This window comes from Carcharhinus amblyrhynchos, chromosome 4, assembly GCF_965287045.1.
Source record: "Carcharhinus amblyrhynchos chromosome 4, sCarAmb.v2.hapA, whole genome shotgun sequence".
In the NCBI taxonomy this organism is placed as follows: domain Eukaryota; kingdom Metazoa; phylum Chordata; class Chondrichthyes; order Carcharhiniformes; family Carcharhinidae; genus Carcharhinus; species Carcharhinus amblyrhynchos.
This window is the reverse complement of record NC_137327.1, coordinates 25,459,523-25,486,055: the sequence shown is the minus strand read 5'-3', so window position 1 is coordinate 25,486,055 and position 26,533 is coordinate 25,459,523. Positions and strand designations below refer to the sequence as shown.

The 26,533-nt window shown below is 39.4% G+C and overlaps 1 protein-coding gene across 4 annotated transcripts; it reads right to left on the bottom strand.

Moving 5' to 3' along the window:
• Positions 1–13: 13 nt before the first annotated feature.
• znf276 (zinc finger protein 276) lies at positions 14–26,514 on the bottom strand. Of its 4 annotated transcripts, XM_080186867.1 has the most exons (12): positions 25,795–26,514; positions 21,497–21,818; positions 18,758–18,828; positions 14,938–15,267; positions 14,713–14,784; positions 12,647–12,731; positions 11,270–11,356; positions 9,904–9,993; positions 9,146–9,221; positions 5,956–6,073; positions 4,556–4,655; positions 16–2,718 (listed from the first exon to the last, which is right to left on the bottom strand). In XM_080186867.1, exons 1-12 carry the CDS (start codon positions 26,084–26,086, stop codon positions 2,460–2,462), a joined length of 1,902 nt encoding a protein of 633 aa, XP_080042993.1. In that variant the 5' UTR covers positions 26,087–26,514; the 3' UTR covers positions 16–2,459. The 4 variants fall into 4 exon arrangements, with proteins under 4 accessions (XP_080042992.1, XP_080042993.1, XP_080042990.1 ...); XM_080186866.1 differs by having other exon boundaries at positions 14–2,718; positions 4,556–4,652; positions 14,713–15,267; XM_080186864.1 differs by having other exon boundaries at positions 12,647–12,728; positions 14,713–15,267.
• Between the last annotated feature and the right edge of the window lie 19 nt (positions 26,515–26,533).

The window sequence follows — 26,533 nt, the reverse complement described above, 5'->3', positions numbered from 1 at the left end:
GTGTCGAAAATGATTAACTATTAGATCGATACACATTTTAGCATTCATACAAAAACAAAAAACTCTGCATGTTCACTTGCCAGTGACAATCAAAAGGTTTCTGGGCTACAAATTGAATGACTCTTAAATTTGCATTGTTCATCATTTTTTTAATAGTACGATGCCACACTACGATTTCTCAATTTAAAATGCATACAAAAGCACTGCAGAATTTTCTTGAGCTTTATTGAAAAAGTGAACTCATTTGCTTGTATTTTGAAATATGCAGAGAATTGGTTCAAGTAATTTGTGCTATAACATTAACTGATCATTGAAATGTCATTGGCTGCTTTATTAAACACTGCCTCTTTAGTGGGCAGTTTTAACATTCCAACCATATTATTCTTGTAAAACTAAAGTCAATCTTGCATCTGGATTCAACTGTGTCAACTAACCTATTGCATAACAAACTTGCAAAAAGTAACATACCAGTGGTAACTGGGAGTATAGTCTGCAGAACTGTCATTAGGTATAATGTGCTGAATAGGATATGATATTTCTCTGGTTGTGAAAAATTGGCAAGAATAATTTTACCTTCTGCATCTGATTCTGGTGTTTTCATTTGACTATGAATCAGTTTAATTCCTGGTGTGGATTTAAAATTGTGATGTGTTACAAATGATATTTAAGGAAACTTCATACAGCAAGGCATTGTAATTAAATTTTTAAACATAAATACAAACCTACTCAGGGTCTCATCAGTAAGCTGGTCATACAATTACTTTGGTTAGTCAGAACATATCTTACAGAAATTGGTTTGTAATATCAATCATTTGTATATAATTTTGCTCTCTAATTTTAGTCAGTTGTTGAATTAACTGCCTAAAGAAAATCAGAATAGGCATGATTTTGTTCATGTTAAGCACAAACCTCCTGTTGCAGACGGTAAAAGTATTGTTTGTCAAGTTTTTTTAAAAATTGCACATATTGATTGCAAAACCTGTGTACTTAAAATACCATTGTCAGATTTAATGATTCTTAGAATGTATCATTCGTTGTCTTTGAACTGTGTAGATAAGGTCGGTAGTCCTTAATGTTGCAGAAGGTACCACCAGGTACTGCCAATTGTATTTTCCAATAAAAAATTTTAAGGAAGTTTATTTTCAACTGATTGTCTGTATTAGAAATGATCATTTATTATCCCTATTCAAATGTTACAGAATTAAATTAGGTTTACTCCCGTAAAGTATTGGGACTATAGAGAGGTTCCATATATTACACACTTACAAATTAAATATAAAAGCAACCTCCAAATCAGTTACACACATACACAGCCACTCTTACGTTGTGCAATGTAAACAGTTACACAAAACCGCTGAAACATATTTGCTGAGACTCTGCTAATCAGCAAATTTTCTTAAAGTGAAATGCTTGTATGAAAACGGCAATTTAAGATTCATGGAAAAAAATACTCAAGTACTCGAGATCTCATGTACCACTAAAAATTTAGAGGGAAGAGAACGATGTTATTCTAGGTGAGCCAGGAGTTTATGTACTGTTCAGTTTGGGTCAGTTGCTTTACAGAACTGTACTGACAAAATAGTTTCAGCTACATTCAATTACATTATTTCTTCCACTTCCCCTAATTAAAATAAATAGCATTCACCACCACACAGGAATGTCCATATTTAGTTATTTCTCCTCCCCTCCCCTGAAAACTAACTGACCCAACTACCAGAATAACGAAGTGGCCGAGCCTGACTGGCCAATTTTTTTTGAAATGTAACTATGGGTGGATGTGGACTGGCCAGTAACTAACTAAGAATTTAAAGATTTACTGCACATTTAGAGTAATTGTTGGTTAGCAGTTTTGGATAAGAGTCCACATTCAAAAACAGGTAGAGGTATGATTCTCTTTCATGTTTTCTCCTCCTCTTTATTTGAGAGCTTTCACCCACTCTGAACAACCCCAATACTGAATAACCTAAGAAAATAGTCTTTATTCAAACTTAAACTGTATTGATTGAAGGGCCATCAGAAGCAATCAGCCAAAACACCTCACAGCACTCTGTTTTAAGCATTTAAAAGCTGTTTCTGTGTCATTGTTGGTATTGGTGATATCGATTTAGTGTTTCAGCCCATTCAGTCATCACGTACTTATCTGTTTAACAGTTCTTACTGGCTACAGAAAACTAATCAACCTACAATGTGTAATGCAACCTTGAAATGATTTGGCAATTTTTTTTCAGAACAAATAGGTATGCAACTAAGCTCCATTTTTAAAGGAAAGCAGTGTAACCAAGAAGTATCTCCAATGTGTTCTGATTAAACCTTTGTGTGTTTCTTGTCAAACAAGCAAAAAGTGGCACTGATTCATGAATTCTCTGTTCAGATGAAGAGCTTGCTGCCACTGAAGACAAAGACTGAAGGTGCAAATTTGTATCTCCTTTTCACTCTGCTAGCAGTTGAGTGGCTGTACATTAACTGGGTTCCCACTCTATGAATGTCTCTGCACTTAGCTGGTTTTGTTCTGTTTCAGTACATTCAGCTGGTTTGCTTTTATCTGTGTTCTGGGTCAAGGGGTGAACCATGGACATGTGAACATTCAGATTATGGGCTTTCTCAAACCGCTTTCCACATTGGTCACAAGCAAAATCCAGTTCAGCTTCTGCCTTGTGCTTAGTCATATGGTATTTCAACGATGCCCTCTGTCTACACTGGAAACCACAGATTTCACATCTAGAGGCAGAAGGAGGAAAAAGAAATCATATTAGGTTCCTGAAAAAGAAAAGTAGCTATTCTTTAGATGTTACTGAGGCTGGCATTCAAATAATGACACCAACCCTGCTGGGAACGTTGGTCCTATCCTTGTAATTATAGCTGTTCTAGAACATAGAAAAACTACAGCACAAACAGGCCCTTTGGCCCACAAGTTGCACCGATGATATCCCTACCTACTAGGCTATAGAACATGTTGTGAGAAGAGCTGGAACAATGAGATTAGGTTCTTTAATTTAGTGTTTTTCACATTTTCAAGGTAGCCTCTACATTTCTATGTTAACGCTCATGCTTGGCTTCTCCGAAGCAACTGGTTATTTGTTGTTCGCCATCGTCAATGCTTCTGCTATTGGGAGTAATTTTGTTCAGCCAGCTGCTCCTGTTGTTCTGAATCCCTTTCCCAGATCTTTCCACTTTACTTCTTCCCTTTCTGCTTTCAAAATCACTATCAATGCTTCAGCCTCCTTCCCAATTCCTCCATATAATATTCCCCTAAGAGGGCAAAATTGTCTGCGGCTGGTATAAATTAATTTCAGAAACTGGAGGAACTGCCTGCAACTTGTTTTCATTTACTGTATGCATGGTCCTACCAATGGAGCAGGGTCTTGAAAATGTCTCCCAAGTAAGTAGTTTCTGTTCTTGATTGTCACATGTATTGGTATAGTGAAAAGTATTATTTCTTGCATGCTATACAAAGCATACCGTGCATAAAGGAAAGGAGAGGGAGCATAATGTAATGTTTCAGTCATAGCTAGGGTGTAGAGAAAGAGCAACTTAATACAAGATAGGTCCATTCAGAAGTCTGATGGCAGCAGGAAAGAAGCTGTTCTTGAGTTGGTTGGTACATGACATCAGACTTTTGTATCTTTGTCCCGACGGAAGGTGGTGGAAGAGAGAATGTCTGGGGTACATGGGGTCCTTAATTATGCCGGCTGCTTTTCTGAGGCAGCAGGAAATGTAGGAGGAGTCAGTGGTTGGGAAGCTGGTTTGCGTGATGGATTGGACTTCATTCACAACCCTTTGTAGTTTCTTACGGTCTTAGTGAGAGCAGGAACTATAACAAGCTGGGATACAACCAGAAAGAATGCTTTCGATGGTGTATCTGTAATAGTTAGTGAGACTCATAGCAATCATGCTAAATTTCCTTAGCGTCCTGAGAAAGTAAAGGCATTGGTGGACTTTCTTAACTATAACTTTGGCATGGAGGGACCAGGACAGATTGTTGGCGATCTGGACACCTAGAAACGTAAAGCCCTCGACCATTTCCACTTCATCCCCGTTGATGTAAACAGGGGCACTTCCTCCACCACACTTCCTGAAGTTGTTCTTCAAACAAAGCAGAAGAATGATCATTTTGCAAAAAACAAGGGTTATTAATGAGCCAACAATGGAGAATTCATGAATTGAAAAAAAAATGCAGACTGGGAAAATCAGTGAATCCTGATTTAAAAATCTTATTTTTTTTCTTTTTCTCATGCTTTCTGATGGCTCACAACCACTGTTCAATACAGTGAGTGAGGGATTATTTAACATTTCCCTTGCTGCAAAGTTATCTACCAAGTCTACAAAATCTATCCCACCAAAACAAGAGTGCAATATGAACATTTGACATGTATGCTAATAGGTGCCATCCTGCCTCCACTCAAAGTTCTTTTAGATATTGATCTTTCTGGGCATCTCCTGAACCTGCACTTTTACCAGTTTTTACCAAGGCCTATATTCTAATTATTTTCCACATACATGTGGAAAGACAGGAAAAATAACGCTATAATCATTCTGAATTCCACTGGGTACCTACTGTAGAGGTTTTGCCCCTGAATGCCGCATTTGGTGAACTGATAGGTGCTTCCTCTGTTTGAAAGTTTGTCCACATTCATCACAAATGTAGTTTCTTTCTTCTGAAAAAAATTAATATGGATTTGAAACCACAACCCAGGATGTAACAAGCAGAGTCCTCAGATGAAAACTCAATTTCACACTGAAAATGGCAGATGTAAAATCTGGCAATATTTTAAAGATGACATTGGAACATTAACAATTGATTTTAATTTTCACAACAACTGTATGATGCAAATGCGTGTATTCTATTCATCAAGATCATATCATGCACACTGATTGCATTTATACAACATATTTAATGTAGTAAACATTTCAAGTTTCTTAACAAACTGGACAGACATTGTACAGTGGAGTAATAGGTGAGATGGTACATTTTAACTTCTTGAAGAACTGAACTTATCTATATTTACTACAGGTGAAGGATATGATTAAGCAGGCCATTTGGCCCATTGAATTAATTTACCACTGAAAGCTATAGTTTTCCCCCCATCAAATCAACTGCCTCCTGACTTGAGTTGTTGTCTCCACTGCCCAACTCAGAAGATCTTTTCACGTACTGATCATTCCACATGAACAACAACTGCTGATATTATTACTGAACTTGCCCTTTTACTAATTTATACCTTGTTCCATTATCTAATTCGCCAAGTTTACATGCAGAAAGACAGGAAAAATAAACCTGTTGTAAAAAGTTGGTCAAGTCTCTCAACATATGCAGCATAAGATTCTTACATTTATGATGGCATTGAAAAGACTCCAAGATAAAATATCATAATACCTGGAATTGCCAACAACCTGCACCAGTTATGCAGGTAGATCCAGGATACTCGAGGAATTTCTGCCCTCCAAGCTTTGACATATAAATAGTAACAATCTGATTTTAACTTAGAACAGAATCCCTACAGTGCAGAAGGAGGCCATTCAGCCCATCGAAACTGCACCGACCACAATATCACCCAGGCCCTATTCCCATAACCCCATATGTTTATCCTCCTAATCCCCCTGACACTAGGGTCAATTTAGCACGGCTAATCAATCTAACCTTTGGACTGTGGGAGGAAACCCATGCAGACACCGGGAGAATATGCAAACCCCACAGAGTGACCCGAGGCCAGATTTGAAAGCAGATCCGCGGCACTGAGGCAGCAGTGCTAACCACTGTGCCACCTGTGCATCAGTAATCGATTAAATTTGGCACTAGACCCAACCAGAAATTCCACTGCCATTCAAATGGTCCAGTTTGAACCTGTTTTTGTCCACCAGATTGGAGAACACGGTCACCAGTAACTGAGGGGAAATATGGCGACCATATAGTCAAAGCGCTTATATAAGAGCACTATTGATAAGTCATTTACTCACCTGTATGAATGAGTTTCACATGGCGTTGAAGATATCGATCAATTAAAAACACTTTGTTACATCCTGGGTGGGGACAGGGGCGCTCACGCACCTCTTCGTGATGTTCCTTTATATGTTTCTAAAGCAAAAAGCAATTACTCATTAAAAAAATACAATGCTCATTTACACTTTTTATATTTAGTACCAGAGTACCCCAAATCCCAGAACACCATTAGTCTGAACGAGAGGGTCCTAAAGAACAAAGAAAAATACAGCAAAGGAACAGGCTCTTCAGCCCTCCAAGCCTGTGTCGATCATGATGCCCTAACTAAAAAAGAAACCTTCTCAGTCCATATCCCTCTATTTTCTCCCTATTCATTTACCCATCCAGGTGCCTCTTAAATCTTGCTAATGTGCCTGCTTCTACCACCTTCTCTGACACCATGTTCCAGGAACCCACCATTCTGCGTGAACAACTTATCCCACACATCTCCCCGAAATGTTCCCCCTCTCACCCTGAACCTGGGCCCCCTTGTAATTGACACTTCCACCCTTCGAAAAAGCCTCTGACTATCCCCCCTGTCTATACTTCCCATAATTTTGTAGATCTCTATCAGGTCTCCCCTCAGCCTCTGTCTTTCCAGTGATAACAATCCTAGTTAATTCAACCTCATAGCCAACACCCTCAAGACCAGGCAACATGCTGGTGAACCTTCTTTGCACCCTCTCCAAACTGCATGCAATACTCCAAATGCAGCCTAACAAAGGTTTTATATAGCTTCAACTGATTTCCCAATGCCCCGGCTGATAAAGGTAAGCATGCCATATGCCTTCTTAATCACCTTGTCCACCTCTGTTGCCACTTTTAGGGAACTGCGAACCGATAATCCCAGATCCCTCTGTATGTTAATGTTCCTAAGGATTCTGCCATTTACAGTATAATTCACACTTAAATTTGATCCTCCAAAATGCAACAACTTGCATTTGTCCAGATTAAACTCCATCTGCCATTCTGTATCCAAGTCTCCAATCTATCTACATCCTGTTGTATTCTCTGACAATCCCCGGCACTATCAGACACTTCGCCAATCTTCGTGTCATCCGCAACTTACTGATCAGCCTACCCACATTTTCCCCCCAGATTTATACTACAAACAAGAGGTCCCAGCACTGATCCCTGCAGAACACTGCTAGCTACTGATCTCCATTCTGAAAACAACCTTCTCTCTTCTATACCCAAATCAGTTCTGTATCCATCTAACCAGAATCCCATGTGATTTTAATTGTACCAGTCTGCCATGTGGGACCTTGTCAAACGTCTTACTAAAGTCCATATAAACTACATGCAGGCCTTCCCTCATCAATTTTCTTAGTCACCTCTTCAAAAGACTCAATCAAGTTGGTGAGACGTGACCTTCCCCATACAAAACCATGCTGCCTGTCACTAACTACTCCATTTTTCTGAAAGTGTGCATATATCCTGTCCCTCAGTATCTTCTCCAAAAGCTTCCCCACCACTGATGTCAGGCTCACCTGCCTATAATTTGCTGGATTATCCCTGCTTCCTTTCTTAAACAAGGGAACAACATTGGCTATTCTCCAGTCCCCTCTGGAATCTCGTCAAAGAGAATGGGAAGATTCTGATAAGGTCTCGCTATTTCTCCCCTTGCCTCCCACAGTAACCTGGAATAGATCCCATCCAGCCCTAGGGACTTGTCTACCAATGCAATTTAAAATACTGAACAACTTCCTCCTTTAATATTTTGACATTCTCAAGAGCATTCACACACCTGTATTCCTGACCTCCTTGGTGAATACTAATACAAAGTACACATTAGGGATTTCATCTACTTCCTGTGGTTTTACACACAACTTCTCTACATTGTTCTCGAATAGGCCAAGTCTTTCTCCTGCTACTCTCTTGGCCCTAATACATGCATAAAAAGCCTAGGGATTCTCCTGAACCCTGTCTGCTAAAGACACTTCATGGTTCCTTTTGGCCCTCCTAATTCCATGTTCAAGTTCATTCCTATTTTCACTGTACTCCTTAAAGGCATCGTCAGCTTTTTTTAGATGCCTGGGCCTATCATATGCTTCATTTTTCCTTTTGACTAAACTTCCAATTTCCCTTGTCATCCATGGTTCCTGAACCTTGCCATTTTTATCCTTCATTTTTGCAGGGAAATGCCTGTCCTGCACTTCAACCAAAAGCCTCTCACATGTGGATTTGTCCTCAAATAGGCACTGCCAATCCACATTCCCCAATTCCTGTTTAATTAGGATTTAATTGACTCTTGCCAAATTAAGCACCCTCACCCAAGGGCCCTCTTGTCCTTATCCACGACTACTTGAAATCTTATGGAATTATGGTTGCTAAGCCCAAAATGCTCCCCCACTGAAACACTGATCATCTGGCCTGGCTCATTCTTCAATACCAAGTCTAGTATGGCTCCCTCCCTGGTTGGATTGTCATCATACTTTATAAAAATGCCCTTCTGGACCCATCTAACAAATTGCTCTCCACCTGAGCCCCAGGTGTAAGGGATTCCCAGTCACTGTGGGGGAAATTAAAGTCACCCATCACAACTGCTTTTTTTTTTGCACCTTTTCAGTATCTGACTACACAACTGCCCCTGTCTCCTGCGGCCAGTTGGGAGGTATACTCCCAACATTGTGATTTCACCCGTCTTATTCCTGAGCTCCACCCATACTGCCTCACTACAGGATCCCTCCACAGTTGTGATCTGTTCCCTAATCAGCAATGCAACCCCTCCACCGCTTTTGTTTCCCCACCTGTCCTGTCCAAATCAACAATATCCCTGAATATTAAACTGCCAATCCTGTCCCTCCTTCAACCATGTCTCTGTAATTACATCATAATCCTATGCAGTAATCCAGGCTCTCAGTTCATTAGTCTTGCTGTATTATCAATCCCAATTGCTCAAAAGACAAGTAGAATCATGCTACTTCGGCCAGTGTGAATTTTCAAACACATGAAATGATTTCTTTCAGATCATTTAAATACTAGATTGAGTATTGAATTGGAATGTCAGTCTAGACTCTAGATTATACGTTCATACTGGTTTAGGGTTTAAAATTACGGTTCTTTGATCAAGAGCCCAATGTGTTACTAAGTGAGCTAAGCTAACACTTGAAAAGCTTGAAGCTTTAAAATCTGCACTTGACCACTTTGTCTAGAACATAATTTTACCTTCAGTCCATCAGCCCCTCTGTAAACAGCACAGCAGCCCTTGTATTGACAGCGGTACATGGTGGGAAAGTCTTCTCTGAAAAACACCGGATATATGCCATAGGGTCATACAAATTATGCATCCAATAACCATACAGAGTAACATCCAGGTTTCTAACACTCCAAAGAATTACTAACACCACACAAAATGGACACATGTTGCTTTGCTCATCTTTGTTTCAGTAGTTATTTCTTGTGACGATGTTTTTTTTGGCCACGAGGCATGCATTATATTGAGATAATCCTGAAACTGTTAGCTAACTTTCTGTTTATGTTGGCTACCTCTGTTACAGAGCAAAGTTTGGCAAATATTGGAACCTTCTTTCTTGATTTATCTTCTTTTCTTCATCAATGCATGTTTGTGCCTGGTTACTAACGTAAGGTAAAGGGAGGTAAACCCCCAAAGAACAGAAAACTAGGTTGTTTGAAGACAAATATAGCATGTGACTCAATAATGAGCAACTTCAATGCATCTTCAGAATTATGAACTCTGCATTAGTTAATGTCACAAACTGAAATAAATTAAACCTTGGAGAATAAAATCTTCTTTAATATCATAAATTGAAACAAATCAATTTCTAGCCTCATTCAACCATACCCAAAGTGTATTTCAAGTTTTACTATAAGATTACTGCTTTTGGTGCCTAAGGAAAGACATTTGCATTGAAACAGAACATTGTTTAACCACCTTCGCTCTCCAGGAGAATTACCATCAGTACCTTTCAGAGTTTGACTTTGGTTTTCGTCCGCGTTTTTGTCCAGGTGTTTTCTTCACTTCCTTACTATCACATTTCTTAGTTGGTACTTTACTGAAAAGAAAAAAAAACATCAGTTCAATCACCCAACAGTTTCTTTTTCCAAACTGAGCTGAAAAATGTTAAAAATTGAACCAAAAAGTGATGATATAATCAATTGCCATGTGCGTGAATTTTGAGTGTTTACAGACAGGTAGTTGATTTTTATGTCTAATTCCTTCTTCAAAGACAAAAGTTTCAACTCTGAGCCTGAAAGTTATGTGGCATCTGGATCACTGCATACAAGTATAAAAGAATCAGCCAGTGCAGTTATTTTCAGCCTGTGAGAAAATCACAAACTTTCGGAGTGCTGCTCCTTCGTCAGGTCAAGTGGAGAGAGGCACACAGACACAGAGTACATAGGCAGAGTAAAGATAGCCCGATACAGGTGATCAAAAGTGTCAACGGATGGTGCAGTGTAGGTTGACTGAATAACAAGTCTTTACAGGTAATCACTGGGGCTAATAGATAAATGCAAGCAGTTAAGTATAATCAGTATGTGTAAAGTGTTGACAGGCTGTATAATAACTGAAGGGATGAACTAAGAACCAATAATTTAAGGCACAGAGATAATTACAAATAATCAAAGAGTTAAGATGGTGCTAAACACTATGCAAACTAATTCAGGCAGAAAGATCATCACAAATAATCAAGGTGTTCATGGTGTCAAAACAGGACAGTGGGGATGATATTCCCCACCCCACCCCACAGAACAGTAAACAGTATGCTGGGGTTACGTGTAGCATGACATAAATCCAAGATCCCGGTTATGGCTGCCCTCATGAGTGTGGAACTTGGCTCAGTTCCTGCTCAGCGATTCTGCATTGTTGTGCAGATTAAAGACTGCCTTGGAGGTCACTTATCCGAGCAGACTGTCGCCTTTTTAATATGAATGAGCTTCTATCTTCCTGCAGCAAAACACCACTTTCTACACAATAATTGAAACATTGACATAAAAAGTAGATGAATTATTGCATCAATTATTCAGAGCCAGACCATTATGGAAGGCAAAGTCAACTGAATTAGAGAAGTATACTGAAAGAACTCTGTAAACAAGTGATAAATACAGCTCCTTTAAGATTAGGTAAACAAAATACATGGTGCAGTTGATATTAATACTAAACTATTGGAATATTGAGTGTTTGTTTGTAAAGATTAAAATACTTTAGCCCAACATATATCAATTTTAACTACAATAATTGACAGTGAAATGTTTTCTTAGAGCCCTTATATTCAAACTGAAACCATTTTGTTCCGATAAAAGGAACATGTCACGTTCACCAGGACTCACTTCTTCTCCCAATATGGCTGAAAAGACTCATCTGGAGAACCATTCTTAACCTTGTCCTCCCCATCATCATCTTCACTTGACAAATACCTAGAAAAGTAGAATTAGTAAGATTCATGAGCACAGTTAACAGAGAATAGTTGATAGGATACTGGAAAAACAATGCAATATGCCACATTCCCCTCAATGTGAATGGCCTCACTTCCAGTGGTTAGTACTGCTGCTTCATTCACAGTGCCAGGGACCCGAGTTCGATTCCTGGCTTGGGTTACTGTCTGTGCGGAATTTGCATGTTCTCCCTGTGTCTGCATAGATTTCCTCCAGGTGCTCTGGATCTTTCTATAGTCCAAAAGACGTGCTGGTTAAGTGCATTGGCCATGCTAAATTCTCCCTCAGTGTGCCCAAACAGGTGCTGTAATGTGGTGACAAGGGGATTTTCACGATGACTTAATTGCAGTGCTACCATAAGCCTACTTGTGACAATAATAAACATTAAAACTTTAACCTTGTTTCATCTGGTTGCTCCAAAGAGAACCTAGCAAAGCAGCTTCGCATTGGATCATTGCTCAAATGGAAGCTCCAATTATTGAAATTCCATGAATAAAAGATAATGGTAATAATAAAAGCACTGGAAAGTAGAGAAAGATCAAACAAATTTTAACATGCTGCAGTTTGAGGATTTCCAAGTCCGAGAAATAGAAACAATAAAAACCAAAAGATGAGGACGAGGACACTAAATGGACCAAACAGAAATTAAAACATTTGAAATTAAACCAATGTTTTTTTTAAATTTGATTTATAATTGTCACATATTAGCGTACAGTGAAAAGTATTGTTTCTTGCGTGCTATGCAAAGCATATCATTTATAGATAAGGAAACAAGAGAGTAAAAAGAGTTAGAGTGAAGTTTTAGAAGCACAGAATGAGACTAAAAGATAGCATTAGAGAGTACGCTGGACACAGCTTACAAGAAGTTGCCTCACTCCAGCACGATCTTGGGAATTAAAGTAAAAAGAAAAATAAGTACACTCACAGGACCTACCAGATTTTAAGCAATTTGCTCCATTATGGTGACACTGATTTATCATTATGAGCTCTAAATCAAGCCCAGTTTTTAGACGTTAATTGCCAGAGCACTGAAATTTATGCTGTTTTTATGCAAAACTTTGAAATATGAATTAAAAGCATTAAAAGTTTATACAAAATCATATTACTCAAAAAATGTGTAGAATTCTAGCACTCTCAGCAGACTAAATCACAATGTTTCTGGTGCTAGTGCCCAATTGCAGTGAATCAAAGTAAAGTCCAAGGTGGTGCTTGAAACACGTCAACTAAGCATTTATCTACCATATATTAACACTAATTGTAATGATAGCCTACCTGTCAGAGAGATCGCTGGATTCTAACCCATCTGCAATATCATCCTTTACAGAACATGACGCTTTGTTGCAATTAATTTGATCTACTGGATGAGAAGTGAAAAAAAAAGTTACGGTGACAGGAAGGGTAGTCAATGGCCACAGAACAGTATTAAAATCAGCATAGTACACTTCCCATAATGAAATTTATTATGAAGCATCAATCATGCATTTACTGGTAACAAGGTAACATTTTCTCCTTCTTTAATTACTATCATTTAAAATTAGTAATATTTTCTCAATTTGTGATATTTAGAAATTGCAGGAGTCAACCTGAGGCCACGAATCCTTCTCATATTTAAAGTAGGCAGAGATATTTCCAAGGCCACAATGCTCATTAAAACGAGTACTGTAATATTGTGGTTCCAGGTGATACACACTTTAACTCCGAAATGACTTTTCTCAATGCAAGGTACGTATTCAGTCAGGTTACAAGATCGGTTATGAGTAAAGCCATTCTTCAGATCATTCTTGAGATCATTCATTTGTACCATTTTGGTTTAGATGATTGACCAGGGCTAACATTACAATGTCAAAAACTTTACAAAATTTACAAAAATTAATTCCATTCCTCAACCAACTGGCAAGATTTTTCAATATTCCACCATTGCAACTTTAATATTTTTGAAGGATCTCTTCATTTCTAAAGATTAAGTCATATTTTTAAGGGGTTGACACTCGATCAGCAATGTAGTCCAACAGTTTGCAAATGTTTCATTGGCACACAAACCGTACCCAATAAATTTACACGATATATCATTCCCAGGCTTCAGGTTAATGTACTTTCTCCTAAATTCATGTCACTGCTCCACTTACTTTTAATTTCTCCTTCTACTTTGAACCTAAACAAAACACTGGGGAGGCAGTGGTATTGTTACAGGACTAGCAATCCAGAGACCCAGGATAAAGCTCCGGGAATGAATTCCATCACGGCAGATGGTGAAATCTGAATTAAATAAAAATCTGGAATTAGAAGTTTAATGGCGACCATGAAACCATTGTCAATTGTCGGAAAAACCCATCTGGTTCACTAATGTCCTTTAGGGAAGAAATCTGCCGACGTTATCCGGTCTGACCTGTGTGTGACTCCAGCAATGTGGCTGACTTTTAAGCATCCTCTGAATGGTCTAACAAGCCATTCAGTTCAAAGGCATATAGGGATGGACAACAAACACTGGCCTAGCTGCAAAGGCCAAATCCCTTGAATGAATTGAAAGACCTTGTGCATCTGAGTCACAGTCACAGTCTTTGAAAGATTTGCGCTGCCATTACTTGTCCTTTCAAACGTAATTTTAAACAACTATGTTCACTTTACACTGATTTCCTAAAAATAATTAGACCTTCAAAATCTGCCTTTTATAAGTCCACGCTGACTGTCCCTAATTTGTCTTCTTTTAAGGATTTGCTAATTTTGGTCTCTATTGTGAACCACACAGTGCCAATTTTACAAGTTTCTATTAGTACCAATGTTCCTGGCACTCTGCAGCTCATCGATTTCTTAAACAGCCTGAAACAGGGTCCATCACAGATACATGTTATCGATACAAAACTCATTTCAATGGTATTTGTACCATAGAAGCTCAAAGTACAGGAGATGTACGCGTTAAATAAAACCTACACTGGACTTTTTCAATGGAATATTGAATATGAAATATGTTTTTTCAATGTTCAGCTATTCAGATTTATTTTATTCTGGAAATTGAAAGAAAGAGTGCCTCAAATTGAGTTGCAGTAGAGCACTGTGAACCGAGTCTCCACTCTTCTGAAAATCGTAAATGACATTTCCAGTTTAAAAGGAAAGCTGAATGTTCGTAACACTGCTGATTTGTCCTCCCTATTACATAGCAAGAATAATACCTGATCAGAAGAACAGGGTTGTAACAGTGGAGCAATCCCAACATCTGCATTGAGGTGTTACTGTGAACTTGGGTTTTCAAACCTTTGTACTTGATGACCCTCGTTGTTTTGAAAATTCCAATTTCAATTGTATAATACCAAAATTACCAACCATAAGTTGGCATTTCTTACCTTTTGAATTTAATGTCCGTGTAGCATCCTGTAATTGACCTTTTCCCCAGGAGCACTCAGTATTATCAGGATCTATGAGCAAAAACATATCTTTGCTCAAGAGACATTCTGAATTGTCCGCATCTATTGGCTGTGAAGTAACTCCACTGTATATACAAGGCTGAGTGTCAGATGACCATAGCGACACTGGAACTGGTTGAAGCTTAGCGATAGAATTACCCTCACCATTTTCAGTACCTGCTCCATTATGAGATGGTAGAGGTAAGGTGCTTCCCACAATTTCCTCTTTCTTTGAATCATTTTTCTTCTTGTGTGGACACTGTCCCTCATTCAGTGCAATGTTGTGATTTGAATGCACATTCAGGATGTAACTATGGCCCTCTGGACATCCCCATACTGCTCCAACTACTCCGCGATATGCTGCAGATAAGACACTCTGTACATTTGGTGGAGACCCACAGCTGCTGCCATGATGGTGAGCCCATGTGACCAAAACCTGTAGACATTGTGGGCTTGCACTTACGGCACCGTCATTTAACATCCGTTTAAAATCATCTAAAAGTAAGAGAAATGATAAAAAAATGCAACTGAAAACAGATTTTAAAATAACACTATTTAATTATTGCACATTTATTTAGATATTCATACTTTATTGCAATTCAACAAATAACAATGCAAAATGAATATTGCTCCGAATGATGGCAGTAAGATGAAGATGCCAGGGTATTTCATAAGCAAATTCCAATTCATGCAGCTTTCATTCTCCGTATGTATTAGTTGTCCAGCTAATCAATTGGGAATAAGCTTATCACAGGAATAAAGTAGCTCTTACTGAAAGGGGCTAAATAGGCTCAAAAATAGGTAAAATATTGTACCATGTCCACAAATATAAAGCACGTTTATTCAACCTATCAAAATTATTTCATTTTTACCTTTTACACCAGAAACAATTAATGCAGTAATCCTGATAAAGCAGTTACCCTCTTGGCAAATGTTTTTGCATTGACCTCAAAAGATGGTTGAATCATATTTAATAACAGATTTATTAAAACCAATTAGCAGCACATGAAATCCCAATTGTCAAATTCAGTACATGATAAGGGAACAAATACTAAAGTAGAGGGTTTCCTCAGACTTCCTCAATCTAAAACAAAATTGAAAAGGCAGTGTAATAATCAAGGAAACTTAAAATGGTACAGTTTTTATTAAGGATCTTAACACTAATTAGATACAGTATGTCTTTTGGCTAAATAATCTACTTGTTTCTTCAGGTGATGAACCACAAACCAACAGTAATGTTTATTTTTAGACACAACCTAATTCTTGACTACTTCTGCCTATACAATAAACTTGATACAAACTGAAAAAGTTTCTCCAATTATTCAGATACCAGCAAACCTATAGCATTAAACATCTCACAAACTCTTAACAATTTTCAAATGAAATTGAACTTTGTAATAATTCTACATCTGAAACAACTAGACAATAAGACCCATGCGACATGGAATTGTTGCAAGAACATAAGAAATATGAATAGGTCATTCAACCCGTCAATCCTGCTCTGCTGATTAACAACATTATGGCTCAAATTTTATATCTACTGCAATTTCACACCACATTTCCTCATATACTTTGATTCTCTCAGTGCTCCAAAGTCTATTGATTTCTGTTCTGAAGACACTTATCAACTGAGCATTCTCAGCCCTGAGGAATAGAGTTTCAAAGATTCACAACTCTCAGTGAATAAAGCTCTCCTCATCTTGGTCTCATGCTAACTGTTGGGCTGCACAATGGCACAGTGGTTAGCACTGCTGCCTCAATGCCAGGGAGCTGGGTTCAATTCACGGCTTGAGTCACTGTCTGTGCAGAGTCTGCATATTCTCCCTGCGTCTGTGTGGGCTTCCCCCAAGTGCTCTGTTTTCCTCCCACGTTAAGCTGACAATTCATGTAATATTCATGTTTGCCCAGGTTTGGTCTGTAAAGCTAGAACAGCTTTAGTGATTGTAGATTGATTTCGGCAAGATGTAAAAACTCATTCCTGTGACCTTGGCAGGCAGCAACTGCTTAAATTCATTTTTCACAGGAAGGTAAGTACTATTTCCTCAAAAGTTGCAACCTTAACAATTGGAGAAGCAGGTCACTGACCAGAAATGTTAACTCTGTTTCTACAGATGCTTCCCCACTTGCTGAGCGTTTCCAACAATTTCTCTTTTTATTTCATTATTTCCAGCATCTGCTGTATCATGCTTTTCATAGAATCCAGAGTGCAAAAGGAGGCCATTTGGCTTGTTGTGTCTGCACCAAATCTCCAACAGAGAATACACCTAGGCAATTTCCCATAACTCTACAAATTTATCCTGCTAATCTACGCATCATGGGACACTAGGGGGCAATTTAGCATGCCCAATCCAACTAACCTTCACATCTCTGGAGTGCAGGAGGAATTCAGAACATCTAGAGGGAATCCATGCAGACACGGGGTGAACGTGCAAGTTCTACACAGACAGTGACCCAAGGCTGGAATTGTACCCGGATCCCTGGCACTGTGAGGCAGCAGTGCTATTTGGAACATCTGCCCTGGCTTGTGTAAACAAAAATTACACACAATTCCAAGTACAGCCTGGGTAGGAGTGAGGGTTGGAAGAGAAGAGGATGTTGTGATGAGATAAAAATTGATAGGAAATTATTTATATTTGCTAAAAGCCTGACAAAATTAGCTGTGTCAGATGTATAAAACAATATCAGCTGAAAACAGAGCAAAATCCTATTTATTGAAAGAACCATAACATAAGTTAGGAGTCGTAGCGTTATGTTGCAACTGTACACAACTCTGGTGCGGCCACACTTGGAGTACTGTGTGCAGTTCTGGTCCCCACATTACAGGAAGGATGTGGAGGCTTTGGAGAGGGTGCAGAGGAGGTTTACCAGGATGTTGCCTGGTATGGAGGGGAGATCCTATGAGGAGAGGCTGAGGGATTTGGGGTTGTTTTCGCTGGAAAGAAGGTGGCTAAGAGGGGATCTTATTGAAACATATAAGATGATTAGAGGTTTAGATAGGGTGGATAGTGATAGCCTTTTTCCTCTGATGGAAAAATCTAGCACGAGGGGGCATGGCTTTAAACTAAGGGGGGGTAGTTATAGGACAGATGTCAGGGGTAGGTTCTTTATCCAGAGGGTGGTGAGGGATTGGAATGCCCTGCCTGCTGCAGTTGTAAATGCGCCTAGTTTGGGAGCGTTTAAGAGGTCTGTGGATAGGTTTATGGACGAAAAGGGATTGGTTTAGGTTAGTGGGTCATTGTTGTTGTTTTTTTTTAAACTGGTCGGCGCAACATCGTGGGCCGAAGGGCCTGTTCTGCGCTGTAATGTTCTATGTTCTATGTTTATAAATCCCACGCATTCTGAAGTGTGGCTGGGGAGGAGAAGTGGGATGGAGAAGATGATGGGTCAAATTATTAGAAACATGAATCAGGAGTTTTTATTATAAGTAATATATGCTGATTCATCATTTTGAATCTGTAAGCAATTTTACTCATCTGGAAACGCAGTTTCCCAATGGCTGATACAAGCATCGAGAAAGAAAATTTATTCTGTGATTTCATAGAGGTACACAGCACAGAAAAAGGCTCTTCGGTCAATTGAGTTTGTGCTAATTGAAGACAAAGCATCCAACTATTCTGATCCCATTCCCAGCACTTGGCCCATAACCTTATATTGAGATGCTAGGGTGGCTAAAGGGAATCAATATCCTTTGGTGGGGAAATCCAGACAAGAGGTCATAACTTTCAACTTCGAGTCAGGCCAATTCAGCAGTGAAATGGGGCAGAACTTTTCAATAAATCTAGAACTCTCTCCCCTAAGAGGCTGCGAATGCTGGGTGAATTGACACTCCCATGACCAAGACTGACAGATTTCAGATAGAAAAGGGTGCCAACGGATACACTGCACTATGTTAAAGGTGCTTCATAAATGCAAGTTGTTGTTGTTCATAGGTATTTTGTTCTATGCACAGTAAATTGAAGTAGAGTTGATACTGTGATTCACTTACCAGAGATGGAATTGTCTAATGGAGATTGTGAAAGTGATTGCAAAGATGATGACTTTGTTGCTGCAACACATCTACAACAATAAAATAAAATAGAAGCATTATATCCAACTGAGATTGAAAACTCCTGTAAAACTAAAAGATATGGAAGAATCAATGGGGAGAAGGTTTGTTTATGTCATAGATGGGCTTTCCTACATCACTGTCATAGTTTCAAGCTGAACCGCTGTGGAAAAACTAATCTAATTTGCAAAACATCTAGCTTTCAGCATTTGAACAATGCAGACAACTGACAATTGTTGGGATATAACTGATTATATAATGTGTACCACTGAGCTGTTCGCTAAAATCTTGCTGCCATTCACACCAGCGGAGTCTTACAGTCTTGCCGGTAACATACCCCGCCATAGATTTACCAGCAGTGAGGGGTACATTCAATGGGAAACCCCATTGACAATGGCGAGATCGTAAGATCACACCAGCACATTGCCTCCACGAAATATGCTGCGAGGGGCAAGAAAAATCCTGCCTGTAATGTCTACATTCAGGGTTTTGAAAATAAATGAATGTATTCGCAAAGGCTCAATTTTTTTATATTAAAACGTTGCATCTGTCAATAATTTCTATAATCTGAACAACAACTTGCATTTATATAACACCTCTGACATAGATAACATTCCAAGGTACTTCACAGAGGGGAAACCACAGCTTGGTTGAAAACTCCCATTGAGAGAAGCAGCAATTGCCTCTGCCTACAGATAGTGAAATGGATGGAACGGGGGATGCAGTTGAAAAGAGGAGGAAGGAATTCACAAGATGGAAAGGCAGGAGAAAGCAGCAGACACAAATTAGGGCAAAGAATAAAATTATTCTGTAACAGAATAATAATTTTTAATTTGATGCATTGAAATTCAGGGAGCAACAGAAGATAGCAACAAGAATGATGAACATGCCAAACAAGATCATAGAAAATCAGACGATGAGGGACATTTTTCAGTTTTAATTCAGCAATCCAAATGAATTCTAAAATCCAACCCTTCTTAATAATGTTAAGACAGAGGCTCTATGTACTCTTTCAGGTGGATGTGAAGGATCTCATGGCCCTATTCAAATGTCCAGTTCATTGTCTGAGCCAACACTGGTCCCTGAAACAACACCAGTGTAACAGTGCTGTTTGAGGGACCGGTGTTGGCTCAGACATGAATAAAAGTGTTTTCATGACACTACTCAAAAAGCGGAAGAGTTCTTTTGGTATCTTTCATGACCTTAGGATGTCCCAGAGCATTTCACAGTCATAGGTGCAATCATGATTGCAATGTAGGGTGACTTTGCAGCCAGTTTGTGCCCTGTGTAGTCACTGAACAAGCTATAAAATAAATATCTTTATTCATGTGAGACAACAGTTAGAGCTTTGGTTTAACACCTTATATGAATGATGGTACATACACTAGTGCAGCAGTCTCTCAGTACTGCACTGAAGTGTTTAAAGTTTTAAAGTTCATTTATTAATGTCACAAGTAGGCTTACATTAACATTGCAATGAAGCTACTGTGAAAATTCCGTAGTTGCCACACTCCACAGGCACCCAGGAATTGGACCCAGGTCCTTGGCATTGTGAGGCTGCAGTGCTAACCACTGTTAAGTACCAACAGAAATTATATCTCTGAACCTATAACTTTTTGAGTCAGAGGCAAGAGTGGCATTGAGTGAAGGTTGACACAAATCAGAAACAATCATGGTCTCTACATCAAGTCCAAAGATGTGCAGGCTAGGTTGATTGGTCATTCTAGATTGGCCATTCTAAATTGCCCTTTAGTGTCCCAGGATGCATATGCTAGAGGGATTAGTGGGTAAATCTATAGGGATATGGGGATAGGGTTTGGGTGGGATTGTAGTTGCTGCAGACTCGATGGGCCAAACAGTCTCTTTCTACACTGTAGGATTCTATCATTCTAAGCTCTGGTATATCATCACTCTGTAAAAAGTCTGACAACATCAGGTTTCAGTCTAACCGATTTATTTGATAGTATAGCTTTCGGGTTAGCCCCTTCATCAGGGGCTAACCTGAAAGCTATACCAAATAAATCGGTTGGACTGAAACCTGGTGTTGTCAGACTTTTTACTGTGTTTACCCCAGTCCAACGTTGGCATATCCACATCACATCATCACTCTAACACAGTAAACAAAATGTATGCAAATTATCATTTACGACATCTTATTCATTGCAAGGTTTTGTTCCCCAAAGCCTTGAAAATAATTAGTAATCCTTTGTAATAGAACTTTATCAAAATCATTTTAGAACTCTAGGTATGCCACGTCCTATGGCTTTCCGCAGTTCATTAATGTAACACCTCCTCCCAGAAAATGGAGCAGATTAGTCATGCAGAACTTCAAAATCTATCCAAAAAAATGCAAAGGAAGGCCCAACCACTTGTGCTCCAAAAATATGTTGGGTTGATATGCAAAGGCAGAAACATTTGGGTTTCAGCTTTGTAAAAGGCCTACAAAATGTTTCACCATATCAAGCTGGACAGGGTATTCCTTGACACCTAAAGATCATCAGTCAATTAATGACAAAGTTGGGTTAGAGTTGCTAAATAATCCTGGATAATTTTAATATTGCATTTTTACTATTTGAATGCAACAGGTACTTGGATTTGTTGCATACACAATAAACAATGTACACTGGGTAACTATAGAAAATTGAGTGCAGTAATCTTTTAATCAGTGAAATAAAGTACCTGCTTGCGTCTTGTCCACGCTGCACAGAAGCTACTGGTGAAGTATTCACTCTTTGAATGTAGTTTCTCAAGATACTCCGACATTTATAAAACTGAGCATGACAGTTCCTACAGATATATTGTGGCAAAGTGGGATCCTGCCTCACCACAACTCCTACTAACTTCTGAAAATCAGCACCAAAAGTCTGTTGTGCTCTGCGCTGCATCTCTGGATTCGCCTCAATCAGAGGAACTTTTGAAAAAACATTACGTAGACTCCTGGAGGAAAACTTTCCATGACAGAGACGGCAGTAGCTGGTCGTCACAACAACAGGTGTAGTAGCTATTGAGAAACGGGATACAAATATATAAGTCAACTGCTTTGTCAGTGAAAATAAATTACGCTGGGAATCAAATATTCACGTTTATATTAAGAATCTCACTTAGTATTTACAATTAGAATAAAACTTATAAACATGAAATTTAACATATGCAGCCACATAGTTGTCACTCTAAGGAAAGCTCATTAAATTGAGAGCTCTGTTTTGAAAAACACATTGCTTCATTGAATAGATAAAGGATGAGATTCTCTGACCTTCCAGCCATGTATTTCCCACCAGTGGGAGGTGGCTCATTGTTTGCTAGCAGTAGGATTCTCTGGCTACTGTCAATGGGAACTCCCATTGATGTCACCCCACACTGGCGAGAAAAACGCGGACAAGGATATGCTGCTGGCAGGACTGGAGAATTCCAGCCATAGTATTTAGAAATAGAACAAAGACAATTGATCTTGCTGGCAGTGCTGCATGATTGGAAACTAGCACTACACATCAGGAATTGTTGAATAAAAGGCCTCAGCTGATGTTTTTTTTATTCGTTCGTGGCACGTGTCGCTGGCTAGCCAGCATTTATTGCGGATCCCTAGTTGCCTGAGAACAGTTGAGAGTCAACCATTCCTGTGGTTCTGGAGCTACGTGTAGATCAGGCCAGGTAAAGATGATAGATTTCCTTCCTTAAAGGACATAGGTAAACCATATGGGTTTTTCCAACAATCAACACTGGGGTTTCATGGTCATCAGCAGATTCTTAACTCCAGGTTTTTTTTTAATTCCTAACTACATCAAAATAGCAAACTCTTTCACCTAGAGAAGGACTAAAAAACTGTAAGAATGTGGAACTTGCTATCACAGGGAGCGATTGAAGCAAATAGTATGAATGTATTCAAGAGGAAAGTAATCAAACATGAGAAAGAAGGGTGGTTATAAAGATATATTCATATGACAGAAAAGGGAAGAAGGCTTGACTAGAGCACAAACACTGATATGGATTGGTTAAGCTTGTTTCTGTGAAGTATACCTTATTTAAGGAAGGATACTAAAGCCCCAGAGAGAGAGGGTAAAGAAGGATATATTGTTTAGCAAGTTAGCACATCAGTGAAAAGGGTCACAATTTCAAGATGGTCAGCAAGAGAGCTAGGTGTGGGAGGAGGAGAAATTTCTTTACTCCGAGAGCTGGTGGGATTCGGAGTGTGCTGCCATGGAGAGTGGTGGAGTTGGATTCCATAGGAGGCTTCAAAAGAGAGCTGGATATATAAAAGTAATGAATTTAGAGGACTATGGTGGTAGGGCTGGAGAATGGGACCAGCTGGATGGCTCTTTCAGGAGCCACTGCAGACACAATGGGCTGAATGGACCTCTTTTCTGCAATAAAATTCTTTATCCTATACAATATCACTGAATATATATAAATTCTGTGACGAGTTATAGAACAGTGAGTAGTACCTCATGGTAAAAGAGAGAGAGAAAGTGAAGTTAAAATACGTTTTTGGATAAGTCGATTGTGCCTATTTCTGCTGATCAGATGGATAAGAAGTTGATTTAGGAGAAGTGTTTGCATTGAACTTGTAGCTTAATATTTACAGTTTATGATTAATCAAATATTTTCTGTAAAAAGCGACTGCAATCATGTAATGTACTAATAATTTGGAAATTATTTATTTTAAACAAATAATCTTGAAAAAAATAAAATATGAAGCTTTTAATGCAGTTTTCCTGAAACAGGAATTTACATTTTACACATTCTTAATGATGTACACGGTCTAATTTTTCCCAAAGTGTTGTGTGTATCCCGTCTATTCAAGGTTTAGCATTAGCATTATAAAGATAGAACTTTCAAAGACATTATAACATAAAGCATGCCCTGAAAATCAGTTTTCAATAAGATAAAGTTCACTAAATGTTGCTTCCCCTGTGAAAATTTTTTTAGATACCTGAATTTATGATATACTGTGTTATCCTCAATTTACACAACGTAATATATTCTCAGCAGTCGAAAAGATGAATGTAAACTACTTATATTGGAAAACCTTGTGTAGCACTCAAAAATAGACAATATTGTAGAAATCATTCTAAAGGCAGCCAATGTACAATAAAAAAATTCAAGATATACTAAAGTCAATGGAAATCAAAAATATCAAATGGCAAATTTATTCACAGAATGCATAACTTTAGGGAACTGCACTGTTAAGCAAATATTTCAACTCAACCATTTTTGTCATTCCAGTGAGAAACCGGAACTGTAATTTGCACACAAAGATATTTTAAATATTTCAATGAATCTAGCAAATACTAGATCTTATGATATTTCTAAATTGCCATTCTCAAATTCTAGGGTGATAAAAGCAAATTACTGTGGATGTTGGAAGATAGAAGAAAAACAGCATCTATGGAAAGAGAACAAAATTAATGTTTCAAGTTTGAATGATCCTTCATAACAAAGGATTATCCAGACTCAAAATTTGACACATATTTTGAAAAAGATGATTAACTGTCAAATTGTAGAGCATTACCTTAGGAAATTGTTTTGACATTTAATCAGCGATATTAAATGTCAGGAGTTAATTACAGAAAACAAATCTGTTTTTGCAATTGTAGATGCTAATTAATTAATTGAATTTGAGAAAATTAAGGATTTGTTAGATAGAAAGGATATAACTGATGTGTAGACCAGAATTCCAGAGACAGATGATACTCTCCAAACAATTGTCTACTGCCTAAGGCTTGAACCAATATTGACAGCAACATGTTGAACTGGATTAAAATTTGGCCATGCAGTAGACAGCAACAATTTGTGCTGAATGGGGAAGTAAGTTAAGTTTATTTATAAGTCACAAGTAAGGCTTACGTTAACACTACAACGAAGTTACTGTGAAATTCCCCTAGTTGCCACAGTCCGGCACCTGTTTGGGTCAATGCGTCTAACCAGCACGTCTTTCAGAATGTGGGAGGAAACTGAAGCACCCAGAGGAAACCCACGCAGACACGGGAGAATGTGTAAACTCCACACAGACAGTGACCCAAGCTGGGAATCGAACCGACGTCCCTGGCACTGTGAAGCAGCTGTACTAACCACCATGCTACCAAGGAGGAAAGAACAATGGAGTGGACTATTGGGATTGTTCTTCACCAGAGACTCAATGAGGCTCTCCACACGAATCAGTGCTTCTAAGTGATCTGGAGAATGCAATCATGTCAGATATGTCTAAATGTACAGACGGCACCTCACTGGTGCCAGCACCAAACAGCGATCAAGGTGCGCCAATCTAAAAAGAAAAGCAGCAAATGTTATTTAACAGCATAACTTTGAGATGCTGTCAACTCTCCTTTTGAACAGTGAGAAATCTGAGGGTAGCTTTAATTCTGGGATTAACTTTGTATACCTCGGCTGTGTGATACATTTCAGATCTCCTGGAGCTCTACAATTAACTTTTGAAGTCCAAATAATATTGTTTTGTAATCTAATTTGGACATAACAAGGCTCCACAAAACATAAATGTGATAAAGAGCAAGGGAATTTGACAGATTTAGGAAGCAGGGCCACAGGGCAGCTAACTAATGCTCTTGCTTTTCTACAAGCTGTGCCACAGGATCTCAGACATCCACCCGAATGGGCAGACTTTTGATTTATTATTGCCACATCTATTGGAATACGGTGGAAGGTATTGTTTCTTGCACGTTATGCAGCCAAAACATTCCGTTCAGAGAATACATAGGGGAGAAGGAAAGGGTGCAGCGGTGGAATGGGTTAATGTCATGTTAGAAAGACGGTGCCTCTGGCAAAGCTGCACTCAGACCCCAGAGTAGAGCCCAGCTCCTGGGGTGAAAGGGGAGTCAGCCACACACACACGAAGCAGGTTGTGTGAACGGAGTCAAGCTGACAGACAGAGCGGTGGACAATCCTCGGCTTTTAGAAAGGGCGACGAGTGATGTCCATTCAAAGTGGGATAGGAGGAGAAGTGGGAAAGAGGAGAAGGCACTGACCTGACTCTGGAGCGGGCCCCGGATCCTCGGCTCCCCTTGGCGGAGCTCCAGCCTGGGGCCCCGGGCCCTTAGCTCTCCCTGGCGGAGCTCCGGCCTGGGGCCCCGGACCCTCGGCTCCCCTTGGCGGAGCTCCAGCCTGGGGCCCCGGACCCTCGGCTCCCCCTGGCGGAGCTCCGGCCTGGGGCCCCAGCCTCTCGGTGCGCTCCCAGCGCTGGCGCTGAGCCTCGGACAGTCTTTCCATCTTTTGCGCCATGGCCACCGACACAAAGCGGCCGCGTCTGTTCCGCTTCATTTCCTTTTCTCTCCCGCCGCGCTTCGAGTGAAAAGTTTAAAATGTTAAAATCCCGTCACCCGGACGAACGGTAAACAACCGGAAACGGAACGGCGGCGATAAAGCCTCCGGGCTGTACATCCACACAAGAGAAGAGTTCCGAGGCCGGGCCTAGTAACTGTAAATAAACACAATCTATCAATACCGCTGGCCAAGACAGCTTGCTTCATGTTGACATTTTAACCGGACGCAAGCACGGCAAATGTGCTCGTCGCAATTTATAATTAAATGTTGCACCAATATTCCCATTCCCCAATAGCGACAATTTTTAAAAAATTTACGCTATTTAAAAGCGCCACAAAATTCAGCAGCGGCGTTTTAAATTTGTAAGTTAATTATTTTCTATAGGATTTGCATGACTGAGTGCAGGCTGGGTACTGTGGTTGCCCTGGTTACGGCCCAGTTTCC

Bases quoted from the DNA above. Each gene is read 5' to 3' on its own strand.
- znf276 (XM_080186863.1), bottom strand. From the start codon at position 26,086: ATGAAGCGGAACAGACGCGGCCGCTTTGTGTCGGTGGCCATGGCGCAA. The intron at 4,656-5,955 runs GTGAGTAAATGA...AATTTTTTTCAG, and splicing joins TGTGAAACTCATTCATACAG to AAGAAAGAAACTACATTTGT. The intron at 2,719-4,555 runs GTAGGTACCCAG...TTCTGCCTCTAG, and splicing joins TCAGGGGCAAAACCTCTACA to ATGTGAAATCTGTGGTTTCC.